This window comes from Macrobrachium rosenbergii, chromosome 27 (assembly GCF_040412425.1).
Source record: "Macrobrachium rosenbergii isolate ZJJX-2024 chromosome 27, ASM4041242v1, whole genome shotgun sequence".
In the NCBI taxonomy this organism is placed as follows: domain Eukaryota; kingdom Metazoa; phylum Arthropoda; class Malacostraca; order Decapoda; family Palaemonidae; genus Macrobrachium; species Macrobrachium rosenbergii.
In genome coordinates, this window is record NC_089767.1 from 40704548 (window position 1) to 40724909 (window position 20362).

Consider the following 20362-nt stretch of genomic DNA (forward strand, 5'->3'; position numbering starts at 1 on the left):
CAGAGCGTCGCCACTGTTAGCTTCTCCCGGGGCGATTTTGAATCTGCTCTCCTTTAAACGTGTCTTAAAGTGCAAACGGTTTATAGATAATCTCTTTACATATTATAAGATAATCTCTAACTAAGACTAAGGATCAAAGGACATTTAGTTGCGGAAAAGTAAGCTTTATATGCCTGCACTGAAGTTAACGATCCTTATTTTTATAGACAAAGTTTTCATTGTCAGAGGATTTCTAACTCGCCCAGATATTTAACTACAGACATGAACAGTAGGTTTTCCGGTATTTTGTACTACATTTTCATTATTATTTTTAATATTCGTGTTTTTTCTCGGTATCTGTCTGCTCAGTTGATTTTATTTGACGATTTGTGTTTAGTATGTAATCTCTTCTTAGTCATTGCTCGTGTTGGCTTTGATTTGCAGTTAACTTTCGTTTTCATGTTCCCTTTTGTATACTATCGTCCTATATTTTTACTTTACAGTATTATGAACTTAAAAGCGTTGTCAGTTATAGCTGTTTTAATACTTTTAGGTCAAGTCAATCAGTATAGTTTTCTTACTTTTTTGTATTGTATTTCATTATATAGATAAGTGACCCTGATGATCGGAAGTCATGTATTCCCGAAAGCTCGGTTTTTTATCAGTTATGATTTCAGAAGCAATAATGGTTACAGTGTTACCACGTCTTCTGACTATCTTGTTCCTCCTATATACAGTATATATATATATATATATATATATATATATATATATATATATATATATATATATATATATATATATATATATATATATATAATAATCATACCCCAGTTAAAGATCTTTAAATGACTTATTCTTTCTAAACATACCCACACACTGCATCATTCACTTCTTACGTGTATACTCTTTCTCTTATTAAATATCAAGATCCTGCCATTCCCTCAACTCTTACATTGGAATTGAATTAGAGAAGTCAGGCCAAAGGCCAATCGTTGGGACCTATGAGGTCATTCAGTGCTGAAAGTGAAATTGACAGAATAGAAGGTTTGAAAGGTGTAGCAGGAAAAAAACCTTGCGGCTGCACCATGAAAGTTGTTCGAGAGGGTGGAAAGTCAGACGGAGGAAAGAGAATATGAACGAAGGTACAGTAAAAGGAATGAAAGGGGTTGCAGTTAGGGGTCGAAGGGAAGTTGCAAAGAACCTCAAGTAATGCCTATCCCCTTAAGAAGCTCAAATCCTTCATACCATTTCTTCTAGCTATTGTAGAGCTTCCCCTCATGCCTACCAATACTTCCACCATTCTCCTTTCTTTCCATGTCCAAACCATTTCAAAACAGATCCAGCCTTACATCTATTCTGTCATTTTCACATGCTGTTCGGATATCCACGACGCGACACAAAATTTTCGCCTCGCTCAACCACGTCACCTGCTCAGGTACCGAGATATGCCGTAGAACCTTGCCCCTCATTTTCCCAAGAGCAATCGGAACCGTATTTAATGCCTCGTGAGGTTCGGCAAGACAAGGTCAATTGTGACCGGAGAAGGGGACGAATGCAGGTAAAAGGTAAAAATGCCCCAGCCAATTTACTTAGAAGCAAACACACAAGCCCAGTGACATTAGTCTATATAAGTAGGTTACTGATGGATAAAAACAGCAGTTTGGAAATATACATATATTTTACAGCAGTGGAAAAATAATTTTACAGAATATATTCTCTTATTTGCATATTCATGCAAAGACTGTACATGTACTTCTAAGTATGGAGTACAAAACTATATTAAAAACATCCTTTAAGGGTTTTGTATTTTGTCTTTACATAGACCCTGGTGTGTAAACAAATATATACATCAAAACGTATACAGCAAGTTTTAATTTATCTTGTCTGTAACGTTTTGCAAGCAATATTTACATTATAAACATGCAGTCGTACTGCCACAGTAGTGAACTTTTTTTCACGACGTGAATGTGACCTGGAATTCAACAGCACTCTGAGTAGGGTATATGACCATCCATGCATTTCTCCATCTAATCATTTGTGGCTTACAAACAAAAAAATGAAAGAACACTGATGAGGATTGTGCAGAAAGATACTGAATGAAAACCTCATTCTGTTATGCACTGTAGCTTATATTTATACTCATACTATTTCACGGATAAAAGTTATGAAAAGTCTAGATATAAGATCAGCAAAAGAAATAATCACAATTAATTTGATATCCGAGTGCATTTTAAGAAAGCTTTTATATTTTACATTTGAAATTGCGTTAATATTTTCAATGTCCTAAAAGTGCATCAGATAAGAAAAGTGTGCAAGACACTGGACACATACAAAATCAGCACAATAATTAAGATTTTGATAACGTGAATTCCAATCTAGCCACATAAATGCTTCACCAATGTATTTCACTTTAAACTGGCAAAATCTCCAAGACTGTCAGTTTATGAATGGAATCCACAAACACTAACGATAAAAACTGGCTATACCGTAACACTGATATTCACAAAACACAAGATATTTACAGAAACTATACCAGACATGAGTAAGAAAGCAGAAATAAGGAACCACAGGTTATGACAGATCAGTAAAAAGAGCATATAACCAAGGACATATCATTGTATCTGAATAAGTGAAACAAAATCATTACCCTTTTAAGTGTACCACGGAAAGGAACTGTACCACTTACAGCAAGTCAAGTCTTCAATAGTGCACTGTACACAGTACCAAGCTCTTTGTAGCACCTCTTCAGCCCAAGTTGCATTGCTGTTCGCCTTTTACTTTCCATGCCGCCTTGTGGCCTTTCATCTTTTCCAAATTTCACCTCTCACACAAAATGCAAAATGCAAACCTTCAGGAAAGTGTTGCAAGTTCAGAAATGGTACCCTGTCTTGTTGAAGTACTTTATTTTTAATAAAGTGAGGAAAACAATGCAGCCGAGGCCAAAGGGCTGGTGAAAAGGACATTTTAGTGCTGCTTGCGTTGTACCATTTACAAACCACCGGAAAGAACATTAGTAGTATGTAACCAAAAAATAGGTAGGCCAGCTTCAACAAAATCACAAACATTAAAACATGCATAAGGTGGTATGTGAAGGATTTCAATTACCCCAATTATACATAACTCTCAAGAAAAATTCAATAAATAAATTATAAACTTTACACAGTAAGATGAAAAGGTTTTTGAAGATAAACATTCATTGCATGTACATGTACAGAAAAGGCTTCACTTTAAAAGTGTGGGAAAGACAGAGAAAATGTACATTTGATCACAAATGAAAACAGCAGATCTACAATATGACACCACCATTCTTCAATCTAGTATAGAGAAAATCAACATGACAGTTTTAGGAAGGATGACAATTTTGTATATTTTCTCCTGATGAGAAAATACACAAGAATTCTTCAAATGCAATGAGGTTATTCACCAGACATAATCTCAAGAGCAAAAAACTTCCATTGTCATACCATTGGCCTAGTTCTGACAGTTTTGTTTAAAAGCTCCAAATTTATACTGCACTTCTTTTAAGAATAAAGTAAAACATGGCACTGATAAAAATAGTTTTGTCTTCTTGTGCTGTGCATTATAAATAAATTTTTTTCCAAGGATGATTGCTTATAATACACATATTTACAAAGCTGTTCCCAGTACTACACCATCATAAAATTACAAAACAGATTAAGGTGACCTTATCAACTCCTTTCTATCCTTCAAAAGCTAAAATGCCAAAAACCAACTGCAAGGAAAGAATAAAGCTTTTTCCAGTTAAAGGTACAAGATCAACATAACTGCGCTTGCGTTTTCATTTCAAACACAGCTGTTCTGACGTACTCTCAACTAAACAGACAATTGTTGTAGCTCACGTATGAAGTTTAACTCGGCCAGCTTTCCAGAGCATAATGCTACCTTTTCACCACAGGGGGGTAACACTGTAGTTGACGACTCCTTTGTCGTTCTTCCCTCCTCCTCAGCGCCGCTTCCTTTTTCCTTGCAATCTCCTCCATTTTTTGTTTTTCATCCTTCCTACGCTGAGCTTCTTCCCTCTTCTTTGCAATCTCCTCTCCCTTCAACTTTTCTTCTCTAACGGAAACGGGCTCTACTTTTGGTCTCTCCGCCTCTGCCTTCTGTTTCTCTTCTCTAAAACATACGGCCACATCCTTTTTCTTTGCTTCAACCTGACGATTCGCTTCACTCTTCGTTCTTTCTACTCCTGTAGTGTACTGAGCTGCTCCCACTTCTCTCAAGTGGTGAGCGTCTTCCCTCTTAGCCGTCTCTTCCATCTTCAACCTTTCTTCCCGTCTGCGTTGTGCCTCTTCCTTCTTCTTTGCGATTTCCTCCGATGTACACTTGTTTTGTTGTGACAGAGACAACTGGGATGACTGAGAGCTGGGTGCTGCTGAAGTTAATGGCTGACTCCCAAACTGTGCTGTTTAGAGAAAGAAAACCTTTATGCCACAAGTAAACCCCACTACAAGCAGATGTCAAATTGATGGTGCATCATTACACAATCTTCAGTGAAGGATGATAATGACTTATATAAGTTTCAAGGTGAATGACCTAAATTTATATAAGTTTCAAGGTGAATGACCTGTGCAAGTGTAATGCAAGCTGGCAGTGGATGCTACTCAGCACTGCTTTGTAATTCTATCATAACTACTATACTAAAAACCAAGTCTGTCAATTCCACTATGATTTGGCCACACACTTTTTCTATATAACTTCTTTTTTTTAGACCTGAGCTAGATATGGGGACCAAATGTCCTGTTCCATTTGCCTTAGCATGACAACATTCATAGCTCTCAATTTCAAGTACAGTTGTGCATTCACCACTGACCGTGACAACCTCGTTACCTTATATCCCAGTACTGTACAGTAATATGCATCCTCTCTGACTGTGGTTTATGTATGGAACCTTCATGTTCAGTTTGTAGATTATCTGTCATACCTGAACTAAACAGCAATTTTTGAGTTTCACGTGTGATCAAGTGGACATACAATATGTAACTTACTGGTATAGGAATTTCAAAATAGACTACTGTCTCAACATTCTTCTTCTAAATAAAATTCTGAACTTCATGTGTCCTATGTAATCGCTTTTAATTTTTGATACAACAACTCATTTATGCTATCATAAGAATTAGTTGAAAATAGGCAATGTTTTGTTTTTGCCTAAAACTATCATTACCATAGCTTATACACTGTAGACAATAAAGAGGAAAAAAAATTACTCACATTCTACTTCATCAATAAGTGACAAAACATCGTCTTCAAAGAGATCATCATCCGATATATCACCAGCATTTGACTTTCCTTTAAATTCTTGCTTAATAGAAGAATTGCACAGTGCTGATATGCTGTCCGTTTCCTGGTTGGATTCTAGAAAATATAAAATATATATTACAATCACAGTGCTGTATGGTACTAAAACGTCAATTACTTTACTGACATCTTTTCAATATAAGTAATACTCATTTCAAGACACTGACAGACTACCTATTAACCTTTAGTATACTTGCAGCAATGTTTGCAGAAATTAGTCTGTAAAATGGGTGATTCACATGACAATGTGCTCATGCACACAAAATTCCACAGATTCAACTTTCTTTCCTCTCCATTCCACTCTTGTGTCTTTTAAACTAACATCTTTTCCTCAGACCCTTCATACAGCAGCTCCCATGGGCCTCCTTTTTTGCATGCCTTCTAGCTTCCTATATTACAGTGATAGACAGCCAAGGGCACAGGGGAGACCCTTGGTGAACTCCTACATTTACCTCAAATTCCTCTGATGAATTTGCCACTGTCTTCACTGAGGATATTGTTAAGGGAAATCATTCGTACTACATTTCCAACATCTTTTTAGTGCCATTGAGGGTCTCCTGTCTTCTTGAAAAAACAAAATCTGAGCCAGAAGGTTTTGACTTTGAGGATGAAAAGGAACTGCTGTCATAATACGTACAAGATGTTATCTGGACCACAAGTTATCCTTGCATAACCTATGGATGACTTTAGATTAAATGATCTACCAACTGGTACCATTTTATTTGTATGATCCTTTCCTGCATCTCATGCATTACAACAATCTGTCAAGTGTCAAGATATAACATGGAATTTGGAGGCCCTTATTATATATATAAAAAAATTTTCCTCAATTGAAGTGGTATGAAATTGGCCACCATACATTCTAGTTAAATATCTCCTGTTTATGAGTATTTGAAGACTCAAGCACACCATGAGCTGCCAGACCCATGACTGTGCTAGTTGTTAACCCTTGTGAATAAATAGGTATAAGTGCAAAACTTAAAAATCTTAAAACAATAATAGCAATGTCTAATACTGAAAATGAAATTTAATGTAACATTACTACTTTAGAAGTGCCAGGTCACATAATTTAATATAAAAATGACAAGCAAGAACTGTTCTCAGTAGAGTGTACGTCAAAAGGATTTGTAGAGATTATATTTACCCACGTAATCAAATTAACAAAAGCAGCTGTTTAAAATTGCTTACCTGAACGAGTCCTCAGCTTCAATGCCGACATTCCCATAATAGGAGACTTAGCTGGGCTTGTGGTCAGACTCTTCTTACCCGGCATAGAACATCCCTTTGATTGCACATTTCCTATGATGTTGCTCCTCGTACTGTTTACACAACTTGACCCCAACACTGAAGATGACTGAGGATTTCTATTTTGATCATTAATATCCTTCACACAACTATTACTACTCTTTCTTTTATCACTCCATCTACTAAATACTTTGCTCTTTTCAGCATTATTCACACTGCTATTATGCATATTTTTGGAGGTCGTTACCATCTCTTTTGCAAAATGTGTTTTTTTGTTGTGAACCCCAGGAGCCTGTGAATTTTTCCGCATACCAAGAATAATTTCCTCTTCAGGAAGGGTACTGAGGAGAGAATCAAAGAAGGAATCATCTTCCTCAAACTCACGTGATCCCTCGGTGTCTTCGGATTTGCTTGGACGGGATATTCCACATTTTGCGTCCGGCCCTTGTGAATTACCGGTGGACTGGGAGCGAGGAAAAGAGCTTTTGGATAACTCTGTTTTCCCAGAGCTTTTCTCTATACTTCGGTAACTATTATCACCTGCAAATAAGGGCTTTGGAGTCTGCACTTTGGGCATGTTAGGCTCAAGGTTTCTGTACCTTAGTAAAGGCATACTTGACCCTAGCCCTGCTTCAGTCATAACAGATGTAACATCACTACTAGAGCTCTTTTGTGTGTTGTTAACCAATGAATTCTTTTGCCCAAGTTTTGTATCTTTGGAGGGACTGGGATGAATGTGTTTACTTTTCTGATACAAAAGACCAGTTTGTGGATTGTCACTTAACCTAAACGAGGACCTGATTCTTCTTTGTGGGGCTTTTTCTGCCATGGAATGTGATCTCCGAGGATTGTCTTCCACAACATTACTCTTGAGGCTTTCTTCTGACGTGTTTTTGCTGACATTACCGACAGATTTTGTACGAAATGGCAAAAGTACACTTTTGCCAAGCCTACTTGTACCACCATTAGTACAGTTATTTTCATCCACTCTATCTCTGACATTTGTGAAAGCACTAGATCTGTCACAAACATTCCTCTCATTATAATCATCTTCTGACGCCTTAGTTTTACTAGTTGCTATGTGCAAAGTGGCATTTTCAATGCCTTTTTCTAAAATTTCCTTTTCCCACATCTGAGTTGATTCTATCAATGTGTCATTAAAATAATCATCATCAAACACATCTAAAGATTCATTGTTCTTGACTTTACTAACATCTTTGGAAATGTTACAGGACTGGGATTTACTTTTGGCAGATTTACTTGGAGAGTCACCCATAATGTCTCTACCACTTATATCACACACTGCCATATTGAGATCATCATCCCAGGTCGTTTCTTCTAGGATTTCAACATCTGCTTGATCATCAATTGCAGAAACTTCTACATGGCCACCTACCGCCACTTGACTTTCATCCCACACCTCGAAAGGTTCGGATGATGCTTCTGTGATCAGGTTGAAAGGGACAGGCGGAGTGGCTGGTTGAGAGTCCTTAACTGCTGGAGGAGTGTGAGAAATCAACTCATTTTCTGTAGAGGATGTACTCTCAAGATCGCCTTCTGGCCTCGAACTGGATGCAACAGACTGACTGTCTTTGGACAAACTACCTGTCAAAGAATTTCCAGCATGAACTTCATGCCAATAGAACACTTCTAACAAAACTCTATAAATAAAATCAATTCAAAGTCATTTTCATATTGAAATATTAACTGCATCTGAAACTGCACTGCCTTGATTTACCCAATATGTGGGAAGATTACCAAAATATTAATGCCTTCCAATACATACAGATGTAAAAGTATACATGGAAACTATAGTAGTTATAATTTAAAAATAATTCTTACCTTTGGCAGACAGCTGATTTAAAAGTTCATCTAACTGGGCAGTTGTGTCAACTGCCGAAATGTTACTGCAGTGACGTGATCTATTTCTCGTAAATAATGCTCGAGTTGGCATGGGAGCAACAAAGACTGGCACTGCAGGTGATGTACTTTCATCACTGCCAGTGTCTCCACACACTGCAAAAGAAAGATTATATCGCTATGTAGTAATTTGAAACAGTACAGTAGTGTTGCTAATCAAACATTTCAAATTAAGAAAGCTTTATTACATGGGAAACTGACCACATTGTTTACTACATTAAAGCAACCAGCATGTATTCTATTAAAAAACCAAATTTTAATAACCTCAGCCTGGTCTTTGATTTGGGTTGATTTTATTGGACTCAGAATCTCGCCATGGGCTCAGAATTAGGATTTCATTGCCTCCTCAGATAAAGATATGTTGCTTACTGCTTTTGAACACACTTCAAGCTCATTAATCGTCCACACAGGAATGCCTGAACATTGTATTTTCATGACCTACTCTCTTAAAGAGACAATCTACCAATGATATATATTGAGGAGCGTTCACTTGGGTTGGAGGATGTTAAATTTTCCCGAGTTACACTCCATAAATACATATCAAGTTGGTTTAGATCAAGCTTTTTAAAACAGTTAAGCAGCACAGCCCCAGTTCTTTTCTTGGAAGAATCTGATCAGTAACCACATAAATGCTTTCCACAAGAGATGTTCTGAAAGCCCCAGAGCACTTATGTAAACCAGTGTTACAGATGACATCTAGTTTTGTGCATTCAGTTATACAAGCACTAGACTAAATTCATTAAATAAAAATAAGAACTTGCTTACAAGCTGGGTGGGAATGGGAAGAGACCAATGGGAACAGATGAAAAGTAAAAGACATTACGCACTGCAGCTCAAGCCCAAGGAAAGCTGAAAATAAACCTTATGTAGAATTGAATGTGTCACCCAAGGAATAGTGCAAAGATATGGGAAACTTCAGGAAAATATAATCGACACTCACCTGGTAAAAATTTTGCCACAATTCGTGTTTATCCAGGACATTTCTGTCCTTTCATGAAAGCTTCAAGAACTTCAGTCTCCCATATTTTCTATCTGAACTTTCATCTCAAATTTTACTGAACTTATAATCAAGCTTATGATTAACCAGTACTTTTATAACCAGTTGCAGTTTGCAGGATTACCTGTATAAAACACAGCCGCCACTGATACTCGGTAATGATGTGACTTGCCACATGATACTTACTTCGTTTTAAATCATCTTTGGAAAATCCTGGAGAATTGCAGTCCCAGACAACCTCACATTCCTGAGTACCACATAACTGGCTACTCATGAACGGTGTGTCTGGGGAATGCTGATGCAAACGCTGTTCTTCCAGTTCCTTTGTTCGACTGTCTTCATCGCTTCTTTTCTCGCTGCTGCCTGTTCTACGTTTACTCCTTCGATTCTGGAGGAAAAGATTGTTACAAGGGCACAAGAAATTTTCAGTAATTAAGTGCTATATATACTTGATAAGTGGAATCAAAATTACTCAACCCATAAGTCATACCAGGCTCAAAAATTTTACAGGCTAAACTATTATGTTTGATGATAGTGACAAAATAATGATACCATGGACAATACAAATTATAATTACTGAAACCATCAATGAAGATATATAGGGTGAAATACAATATAAACATTAGAAGTACGGAATTCAAGACTATGAATTCCTTTAAACATTTCATTTCTCTAGATACTCCATGTATATAGTAGCTGTCTTAATAAATATTTACTTTGACATTTTTAATATATATACTTAAATAGGACCAAAATGTAACTCCAGTAATGATATTGCCATATATATACATATATATATATATATATATATTAGATGCACCAAAGCAATTGTTAAGCCAAACAAATTTTTACCTATACCTACCGAGGTTAATTAATATATAAGACAAAGGCTTGTATTCTTGTAGAAACGAAGATAGTAAGACTTACTGGAAATGCTTTCCTCTATGAAATAAGTGCAGAGCTGTTAACAATAATGCATAAACACAAAGTGGGTTGTAGTAATTCATACCTAATGTAACTGTCAACACATCTGTAATACAAAAATGGGCAAACATGATTTATGGGACTGTGATAAAATGAAGTACACTATTCTTTACACAAACCTTTGGAGTTGTGAAACCAGCTACGGAGGTTGTGGCCAGAAGGTTAAATGTTCGTCGTGTATGATAAACTTGGGACAAGTCAGTATCACCGGATGCGTCTCCATCTGCGCTATTACTCTTGTTATTTGAAAAGTCACTCTCCGCAGCATTCTTTGCTGTTTCCACACTTAAGAATCCCCTCTTCGAAACATCTGATGCTGGGTTATTGTCTGCAAATTTAGTCTTCAAAGCACTTCTTGCTGATACAGGTGATGTTTTCTTATGCGCTGGAGATCCTGTAATTATGAAATTGTTAGTTAATATAAAATTGAGACAAACTACAAGAATATTTTAGGGGGGTGTGCTGTAAAACAAGAAATTTCTGCATAGCAACTCCACAATTAATATATAATTTGGTTTGAATAAAACATTATGAATAACTATTTTTGGATTTGTATACAATATGCAATACATCATATGGTGCAGCCACATACCCAGGATCCTGCCAAAGCAGCAAACCACATATTTCAGCAACGAGTGCGTAGATAAGCTGCTTCTTTGTATCATTCCTTGTTCTGAGGTATATCTCACCCATAATTATACAAGAAGTGCTTCCAGTAAGAAAATGAATATAAAATGTATTGATGGTGTACAAAATTGATGGTTTGTTTGTGTCACTACTACGGGCGGTAATGCATGGGTGGGTGTCTGGCAGGACAAAGGGTAAGGCACAAGTACTAGCCTTGCCTGATGCTTGATTTTACTGTGATTTTGCTTGTTGGTTGACTGTTTTTTCTTGTTCAAACAAAGTTTAGAAGTCGTTTTTAGGAAACGGTAAGACTTACCCCCAGCTCCTTCTGTTTTGATGGACCTCTTGCGACGCAAGGACATCTTCCTTGAAGGAGTATGGTTAGAGCCACTGGCAATTTCCATATCTGAAAAAAATGTGAAATGCATTAACCACAAATCAACCTCTACCATAATTCACAATTATGCATGCCCTGCCATAGAAATAATTGCAGTAATGTTCAAATTGCTGTGGTAGTAAGCCTTTGGCATTCAGACAGGCTGAATTTTAACCTATAATTTCTGGATGGCAAAGACACTATGCCACTTCTAGTCCTATTACTAGCAACTATGACTCTTTTAATAGTAACACTAATTATTTATTGCTTGCTTAACAGACCTCTGTGGTACATTTAGTAAAACTGAAAACGTGCTGCAGAAACCCCTCCCCTCAAAGATATGGGCAAATTTTGGAGGAGTTTTTTCTCTGGATCTTTGAAGTTTCATAATAGGCTAGCTAGCCTACTGTATAATCATATAAAAACATTTTTTCATTTATTATTAATAATGATGTTTTAATTTAATTGTCTAGCTCACTTTTCCTTCTAAACCAGGGAAAACGTGCAGCTGGTTTGAGGGATTATAGTGAAACTCTGTATCAAGGAAAGATCCAAATGACAGGTATGCCTCAAACTTCACAATAGTTACAGAAACCTCTCTAGTTCATAATTCAGCCAGATTAGTACAGTAGTCTGCATAACGTTGTACGTTAAATGCAGACAAAGGCTTCAAGTGCGACAAGCTTTAATGCACAGCACCACTGGTTACTGTGACAACCCACATGGGTGCGATTGAGCGAATCCTTATGATACTCCAGGCTGGCTGTCCAGGACCACCATTGTACGTGTGCATAATGCTGCTGCACATTTACTGTAGTAGCTTCTATTAGTTCAGCTTTGGTTAATTCAGAGGATGGAAGGTCTGTAGAGAGTTGACCACAGCCCACATATTGGAACATGCTTCTTGCTTATTTCGTTAATGAGTTAGCCACAGCTAATGGCTCGGTGGCCAATACCTCCAGAGCCATTCACTTATGTTCATGCCGGTTCCAAGAAAGTTCACCAGGGCAAGCCGACGTCTCTTGCTCTCTTTCAGGAGAGGGGAAAAACTTGTCCATCTTGCTCGGTACACTTGCAGTTACAGTTAGACATTTTCAATAGTTCATCTGGTTGGTATTTTAATGTAATGATCGAGGCCATGGGAGGTGACCAAGGCAACACGGTCTAACCTGATCTTGTCTATGGAACTAAGAAAAACGTGTGGTTCATGGCAGATGAGCAAGTGTGGTTCAACCTCCATTTCCAGCTTGTGCTGAAGAATCCTACTCCTAATGATACACAGCCAGAACAGTATTATTATTATTATTATTATTATTATTATTATTATTATTCATGTAGATGGCTAAGAGTTCAAATATGGTTTAGAATAACATCACCTAACCCAGGAAACTTTTGGACAGTTAGACTGTCAATATCTGATGCCAAGTTTAGGCCTACAATATGCAACCAAGTAGCCTAGGGAAGTGGTTCTCAACCAAGGGGGAATTTTCCTCTTGGGGGGAATTTGGTATTTCTGAGCAAGAGCTCTGCACGGACTATCACCTCAGAAATTGATTTTTCATATACTTTCTGTGTTGCTAATAAAGGAGGTGTACGTTCTGTGTTGCTGATAACAGGGGTGGTGTTGTTTATTGTCGGTCAATTATTATTAACCTCACATCTACCGAACATGGTTGGGGACCCTTTGGGAATGCAGGGTTTTGGGTGGGGGATAACAGGAGGAAGACCGGACCGCCCTGTTGTTACGGAACGGTTCCGCACATTCGCAAGTCATTAGGGGCCCATATGTTCAAGAAAGGATTGGCTAAGGAAACCTATTATATAAGGAACTATACTAACCTAACCTAACCTAGCAGGCTGTGTTGCTTAGTCGGGGGGATCCGCCCCCCCAACCCCAAGTGTAGTAAACTCCACATTTTACCAAAAGCTCCCCTATAACACCGCATGTGCGATAGCGTCCCAGGATGGAAAACATACAACTTCTGAGGTTAATTACAGTCAACCAACAAAACATAACGGTAAATTGTTAATAGACAACCAAAATACTAAAGGAAAAATCAATTTCCAAAGTAATACCCAATGCAGAGCTCTTGCTTAGTTCTACCTTCTTCTTCTTATTATTATTATTATTATTATTATTATTATTATTATCATTATTATTATTATTATTATTACTCATGTAGTTGGCTAGGAATTCAAATATGGTTTAGAGTAACATTACCTGATCCAGAAAACTTTTGGACAGCCAAGTTAAGGCCTACATTACCCAAATAAGTAGTAGCCTAAGGCAGTGATTCTCAATGGGGGTGGGGGAGGTAAACATAAGTAGTAGCTCCGCGGCAGCGATTTCCTTCCAACTTTACTTTTACTACAGTTTTTTGGTTGCTAATTATGGATTTACCTTCAGTTTTTGTCGCACGAATGTAATTAACCTGTAATAACCCCTGAAGTCCATCCAACATGGTGTTTCCATACGCGATCTTCACGAGACAGAGCACGGGTATACACGTCTGTTTAGAACGGTTCATACCCCGTCTGGCAAGTGCAATAACTTGTTAACGTATGGGTACCGCCCCCGGGCCAGTACTAAACACGGCGAAGTATCAGAAGTCCTAAAAGTGTAGACAAAACCAGTTTCGAAGGTAAAAACAGGCGTGGAGCTAATACTTAGAATTACCGGGGGGGAATTTTGGAATTTCCCTCCAGGGGAGTAATTTCCCCCTAGGGGGAATGTCAGAGTTTCGGGGGGGGCGGGGGAACTGTGACCACAGATGACTAGTTTTAGGACCACACAAAATAATCGAGAACCACCGACTTCAGGCTACGCCACTAACCGTTTTATAGACTGAGACATATACCAAAAGTATTTTGATTACTTTTAATGAGTTACTACACACTCGCGAAAGTCTAAACCTTCCATTAGCGTAAAACCACGACGGGGAAAACTCGGCCATAACCACAATGCATTTTTAGGTCGCCCGGGCGAGGCGAATCATGACACTCGTTCGGCGCCATATTTAGCGAGTTTGTCTCATTATACAGACCTGGTTTTTATCCATTCGTGTTTCCTTGCAATTAGCGGCCGCACTGACACATGACAGTCTCTCTTTAAGATGCTGTTAGAGGGGGGAATGTTTTTGGAGGCCCGAGAGTCGTTTCATTTCTCTCCGCCACAGATGATCATCACAGTCAAAACAACGTTCCAGTAATGTTTTGAACTTCTTATAAAATGGAATATTAAATAGGTAATGGTTACTGAGTAAATGATACTGTTTATTGGATAAATATTTGTTTAATTTTATTCTTGTCTTATATCTAAATGAAAGTAAGCGTTGGTAATGTTCTTTCGGAGATTTTAATTGTTTTCTGAAGTCTACGCTGTTCTTCACTTGTTTCCAAACAAAAGCACAGATTAAAAAATACGATGTTTTGCAAATGTTACGAAAAATTAGTAGCACATATGATAAGGGTAATGGATAAAACAATAATACTAATAATAACCTCTACAAACTTCATTGTATAACTAATAGAGATGAAGTATAACAGATTCAAGAAACTGGTTTCTAAATCACTCTCTCCGTAAGATTGTGATATAAAGCAGTTTTTTGGACCTAATATATCTAATATGGAAGTAAAACTTGCATACGAAATTGCAGAAGGGAGTAGAACGACTTTGCATGCAAAGCTTGATCTTGATGAATTGTGTATTATGTTTCCATGAAGTTCTGATGCTATATGCATTAATACTATATATGAATAAGCCAGAGATAAAATAATCAGATGCAGATGGTAGTTTGTACATTAAAGAGGAGGAGGTTGGAAGGGCTGCTTATGTCAAAGGATAATAATGATAGTGAAGAAGAAAAGTTGTAGAGACTAGCGAAAGTTTATAAGTTTGCAAGAAGGTATTTTAAATAGTAAACATTATCAGCGTTAAGTTTTTTGGTGGAAGTGGGACAGTGGAAGATCGAGCGATGAGTTGAGTTTAATGGCAAGGTGAGAGTGGAAGGTTTTATAAGTACTCGAGAGTAAATAGTATAGGGATTTCCTAAGCTTTGTCAACACCTCATTCCATACTTTCTAATCTCCAGAAATCATACTTCTTAATATCCCAGTGTCTGGTCCATCGAGAGCAATAACCTGAATGAAAGTTTTTGGATATTTAAGCCTCCTCCGCTTGAAATCTGACTTTATAATTCCCTTCATTGCATCACCATATTCATAACCTGAAAGGCTTTTCAGTGCATCTTTGTTACATACTGTATATAAAATGGAAAAACTATCCAGATTTGTTTGCCAAGTAGTCCTTGTGTGGTGTCCTAACAGCTATAACAACTGGAGTTCCAGCCAGATTTCATTATAGCCAGCTTCAGGAACTCAATACAAAGGTCAGCGAGATGAAACTACATGTGACAACAGATCAGTGCACAATTAGGTACCTGTAGGAAAACTTTAGAAAATTTAAAATATCTTTATTACAAAAAATTAGGATGGGAAACATCTAAAGAGGATGAATACAAAATAACTGATAATATTCTGGGCATATAGGAAGACAAACAAAATCAAACTTATTTTCATGTGGTCACGGATGTTATGTGAGTCCACGTAAATTACAGTACTGTATAAATAAGATTATCAGTACAGACGGTACATATCAAAGAGTTTAAATATTTACGCAAGTTACATTATGTATTGGAGTACAGCAATCGCACACTGACATCCTAAGGTACCGATTAAGCAGTCTCTTCAGTCGTAAACTGGTTTCTTTTTCCTATGCCATGTGTAATCTGGTTTTGGGATAAATGGTTTCTTCGGGTTATCTGTGGCACTTCTGCTGCTACAACTGACTTCCTTTCGATGCCCGTGACCGTAGTACAAGCCTTGGCTTGTCCTCCTGCTTTCATGGCTAGTTCTGTGTTGAGGATCCATGGAATTGCTCCTCTTGCATTTTTGACCAGTTCTGTGCTCAGGATTCACAGAACGAGATCGACTTCCATAATCGGGTTGAGGGATTGCGGGCTTCCTGTCACCTCTATAATTTAAAGGCCCCTGATGGGACGCACTGTAGAAAGTAGTTGAACGCTGTACTTGATTCTGTTTAGTCAACTGGTTCTCTCTCCTACGAAACGCCACCTCAGCACTCTGTCGCCTTCTCACATCGTTAACCTGGACCTCTGGATAGTAATAATCATTTGGAGATAAGTGATTACTCATCCTTTTATGATAAGCCATGTCAGGGTGCTGCATTTTTCTAGAGCCACCCGGATGACTCTGCTCGTGATACTTCTCATAATTGGGTGTGGCATGTCTTGCATAATTTGTTTCTAAATGTCTTGAACTATGGTACTGTGGTATACGTCTTTCAGACTCTGCTTGATAGTGATTGTATAGCGAAACATTCTCCTTTGACGGAAAGAGGGGACCCATTCTGACTTTAACATAACCAAAGTCTTGATCCATTTCAGTATCACGAAATCTGCAATAAAAAAATAAAACTGTCAGTTTCCCTTCTTTGTAAACATGCTAAATCATACAGTAAACAAGAGTAGACCTATTGACACCTAAAATGAAGTCTTGATACGTATATGTTTAGTTTCTATGGCTTATATACAGTATGCCTTTTGAGGGCTGGAACCAGTTTTGACCTTTCCTCTCCTTTCCAGGCCTACCAAAAGATCAAAATCTGCCTTGGAAACTTTTCTTTCAGAAGATAATTATGAACTTCTTGGCAATAATTGCCATGCAGTACTTGAATATGTCTGATGTTGAGTAACTATACTTACTAAAATGTGCTTATATAATTTTGGTTATATATGCAGTAATGTTATTTTACTTCTGACAACTGGCTATTAGCACTGTATCATTTTTAGGTCATTTCATCTGACTACCGAGTCAAAATTCCAAACTTGTGAAGGGCTAGCCCAAATTTAAAATGATAAAAATTGTTTTATATGCAATATATTACAGTTTGGTAAAAACTTAACTCAGTAATCCTTTGATCATCCACACTATCCCCTAAAGTCAAATGGTTGACTAGCGGATAAAAACCTGAGGAATGTCTCCCAGTGTTCTGAACAGAAACCATTTTAACCCAGTCTTAATTATTGTGCCGTAATCAGACGAGGCTGAAAGTCACTTAGCCAAAACTAATCACTAGTCCAACCTTCTTTAGCAGTGTCAAATAAGCTTACTTTATTCCAAAACAGAAAAACCACTTATATAAAAATATACATCACCGTAAAAATGAATGCAAAAAATCTATTTCACATATATTTACATACTCTTAGGACTCTGCTCACACGACTATCCAAATGTCAAGATGAATTAAGACTTACAACAGTGCCGACAAAACTGGCATCACGAATCTATCTAGAGTCCATCCTCCCTCCCTTTGGATATGAAATCAGATCACAGTAGCTATTGTTGTGGTTCCCTTATCTTCAGCCAGTACTGTTTGCTCTTCGTAATCAAAATATTGTTTGTAATCATATTCTAAATAATAAAAAAAAGTTTAATTCAATCCAAATACAAATTAATCATGCTCATCACCAATTAAAAGTGTTACTGTATAGTATACCTTTTCAAAGCTGAATGATATACTGTGCTAAAAAAATTATCAGTAGCTAAACATGTAAAAAATATATTAGACTCACAAACTTCATTGAAGGTGTAATCAAATGAAACTTTCTCTACTCCTTTGAAAAATATAAGGAGAATTAATATTTTAAACAGAAAAATGTTTTGCAATTAATAAAGACATTAAATTATTCACCACCTCCATTACAATACAACCTTAATACTGCGCAAAAGTTTTTTCACCAGATCAGCAGTGGGAAAAAAAATTTTGGTCATAGTTTGCCAGAAGCGCTCAATGTGCAACTTAAGTCAGTTGATTATATTCTTTGAAAATCAACATTAAAGATTGTGGGGGCGATACATATGAAAGTGGAACTATAGAGCAGTCTTATTAAACACTCGGCAAAACACCGAGTGGTAATAAAATTGATAAATTTCAGGCATATATGCTTTTTCTTTTAGGAGAGATTACTAAATGTTAGGCTTAAGGGAAACAGGAGCTTGCAGATTTGTCATCTTATCGTTTTTATCTAATATAAGTTTTTATGTTAACGTCCAGTACCACAGTACCACAACTGATAACAAAGAATAAAAGGGCAATTATCAGGTAATACTGACAGCCCTAATAAATCAAGTTTTACCAACTCAGAATAATTGCAAAAATATTATTATTTCTGTAAAAACACTATTGTTATTTCTGGAAAAAAAAAACACTACTTATTGCCAACAAAAGTTGAAAACCTTGAATATGAATTCCATTGACCATAAAATCTGCTGGTTAACTGTATAAGGTTTCTTAAGAAGCTAAAAGTTCTGTCATGAGACATAATTGCCGGTACAGCATAAGACTTACAGTTTTTTCTTCGTACTTACATTCTTGCCACCTTTCTTCATTTTTCCTCCTTCCCAGCGGTTTTGTTTTGTCTTCTCCCCTATGCTGAACACTACACCTGAAGGCCTAGTGACAGACACTTGGTGTTGCTATGCCTCACTTCTTGAAATTTAAAAAAAACTTATTGTCGAGTTACTTACACTTATGAAAATCATCCCTCCGATCCAGCTGCTATTGTTTGACGTCAGCATTGTCTTGAAGTAACAGATAACACCATTGGTAAATTGGAAATCATGAAGGTATAATTACTGTGAAGTTGATTACAAACTGTTGTAATAGATAATTATGGGAAAAAATGATATAGTAAAATATAAATACAGTAATGAGTCAAGGAAAGAGGGACCTTTATATGTAAAAGTGATTATCAATGAGAAGGTGAAAATGTCCTCATTTAGTTATGAGTTTCCTTGGCCGGAAAATAATCGTACCACTTAAAATGTTCTCATTTTACTGGTTGCAAGCAATTAGAACCAAGAGCAGATTGTCAGGGTGGTACAGGCCTGAGCACTAAAACTGAACCCTGGAAAACTTTGCAAGAAATGTAAAGAAAGTCAAGCTTAACTTTACTGCCACTTTCTTTCACCCTCCACCTAAAGATCAAGATATTCAGATAGCTGAAACTATTTTCAATCTAGGGCAGATTCTGTAGAATCCTTAACCTTTGCCCATGAGAATAAATGAGAAATCATGTTTAAATGATAATATTCAAGAATATTACAGTGTAACAATTATTTTATATCTTGTGGATGCATGGCACTTTAAAATAATTCTTTCTTTCCACTGTTCATCATTATTCATTTAGAGTTGACTTTCTGCAACACACAGACCTTTGAACCTCACACCACTCCATAGAATCTATGGTAACAAGGTCAAACAAGTTTAAGGTATGGACATTACATTTTTGTGGTCATGGAGTTTCTGCTGCAGTGACAGAATTTACATTTTTGTGGTCATGGAGTTTCTGCTGCAGTGACAGAATTGGTGCTTGAAATTTTAGTCTAACACATGAATTTTACTTTAATCCCCATTTTATTCCAGTAAATAAAACCAAACTGTATCCTTTACAAGATTTTCAGTGTCAAGAACCAAGAAAATCATCTTTACCAAGGACAGCTATTTTTTGCTCAGTGTTTCTAGGTGATAATGCATCGGGGTGTCACAAACATACTTTCTTGGGGAACCAACACATTTTAAAACCGTTCAAATTCAAATACATACAGATTTACTTCTAAGGATCTCTGATGTTCGTAGTTTTATCCTTCCATTAAATAATACATTGCTATTTACAAGAGGCAATGTCCTCGTTTAAAGGGTTTACTGTTTAGACCACAGAATCACATGAAGTGCAGCCTACTGATTTGTTAAATACAAATTGAAAACTGCAGCAATGTAAACAGCAAGAAACCAATGGGAATGGATGACGTGGAAAAGGTAGAAAGCAGTGCAG

General features: G+C 37.0%; 2 protein-coding genes across 2 annotated transcripts in view; one reads left to right on the plus strand and one right to left on the minus strand.

Annotated features, from left to right (window-relative positions):
* Positions 1 to 20362, plus strand: part of Mcm5 (Minichromosome maintenance 5) — a 98231-nt gene that overhangs the window by 13100 nt on the left and 64769 nt on the right. The gene's annotated exons all lie outside the window — the stretch shown is intronic.
* LOC136853704 (dentin sialophosphoprotein-like) lies at positions 1642 to 14657 on the minus strand. Its single transcript, XM_067129648.1, has 8 exons — positions 14492 to 14657; positions 11388 to 11477; positions 10564 to 10838; positions 9647 to 9848; positions 8386 to 8559; positions 6487 to 8148; positions 5212 to 5355; positions 1642 to 4405 (listed from the first exon to the last, which is right to left on the minus strand). The coding sequence occupies exons 2-8, from the start codon at positions 11473 to 11475 to the stop codon at positions 3882 to 3884; spliced, it is 3069 nt and encodes a 1022-aa protein (XP_066985749.1). The 5' UTR covers positions 11476 to 11477; positions 14492 to 14657; the 3' UTR covers positions 1642 to 3881.

Coding starts and splice junctions, on each gene's coding strand:
- LOC136853704 (XM_067129648.1), bottom strand. CDS start 11,475: ATGGAAATTGCCAGTGGCTCTAACCATACTCCTTCAAGGAAGATGTCC. Junction 9,849..10,563: donor CTGGTTTCACAACTCCAAAG/GTTTGTGTAAAG, acceptor CTTTTCCTCCAG/AATCGAAGGAGTAAACGTAG. Junction 5,356..6,486: donor GAAGCTGAGGACTCGTTCAG/GTAAGCAATTTT, acceptor TATATTTTCTAG/AATCCAACCAGGAAACGGAC.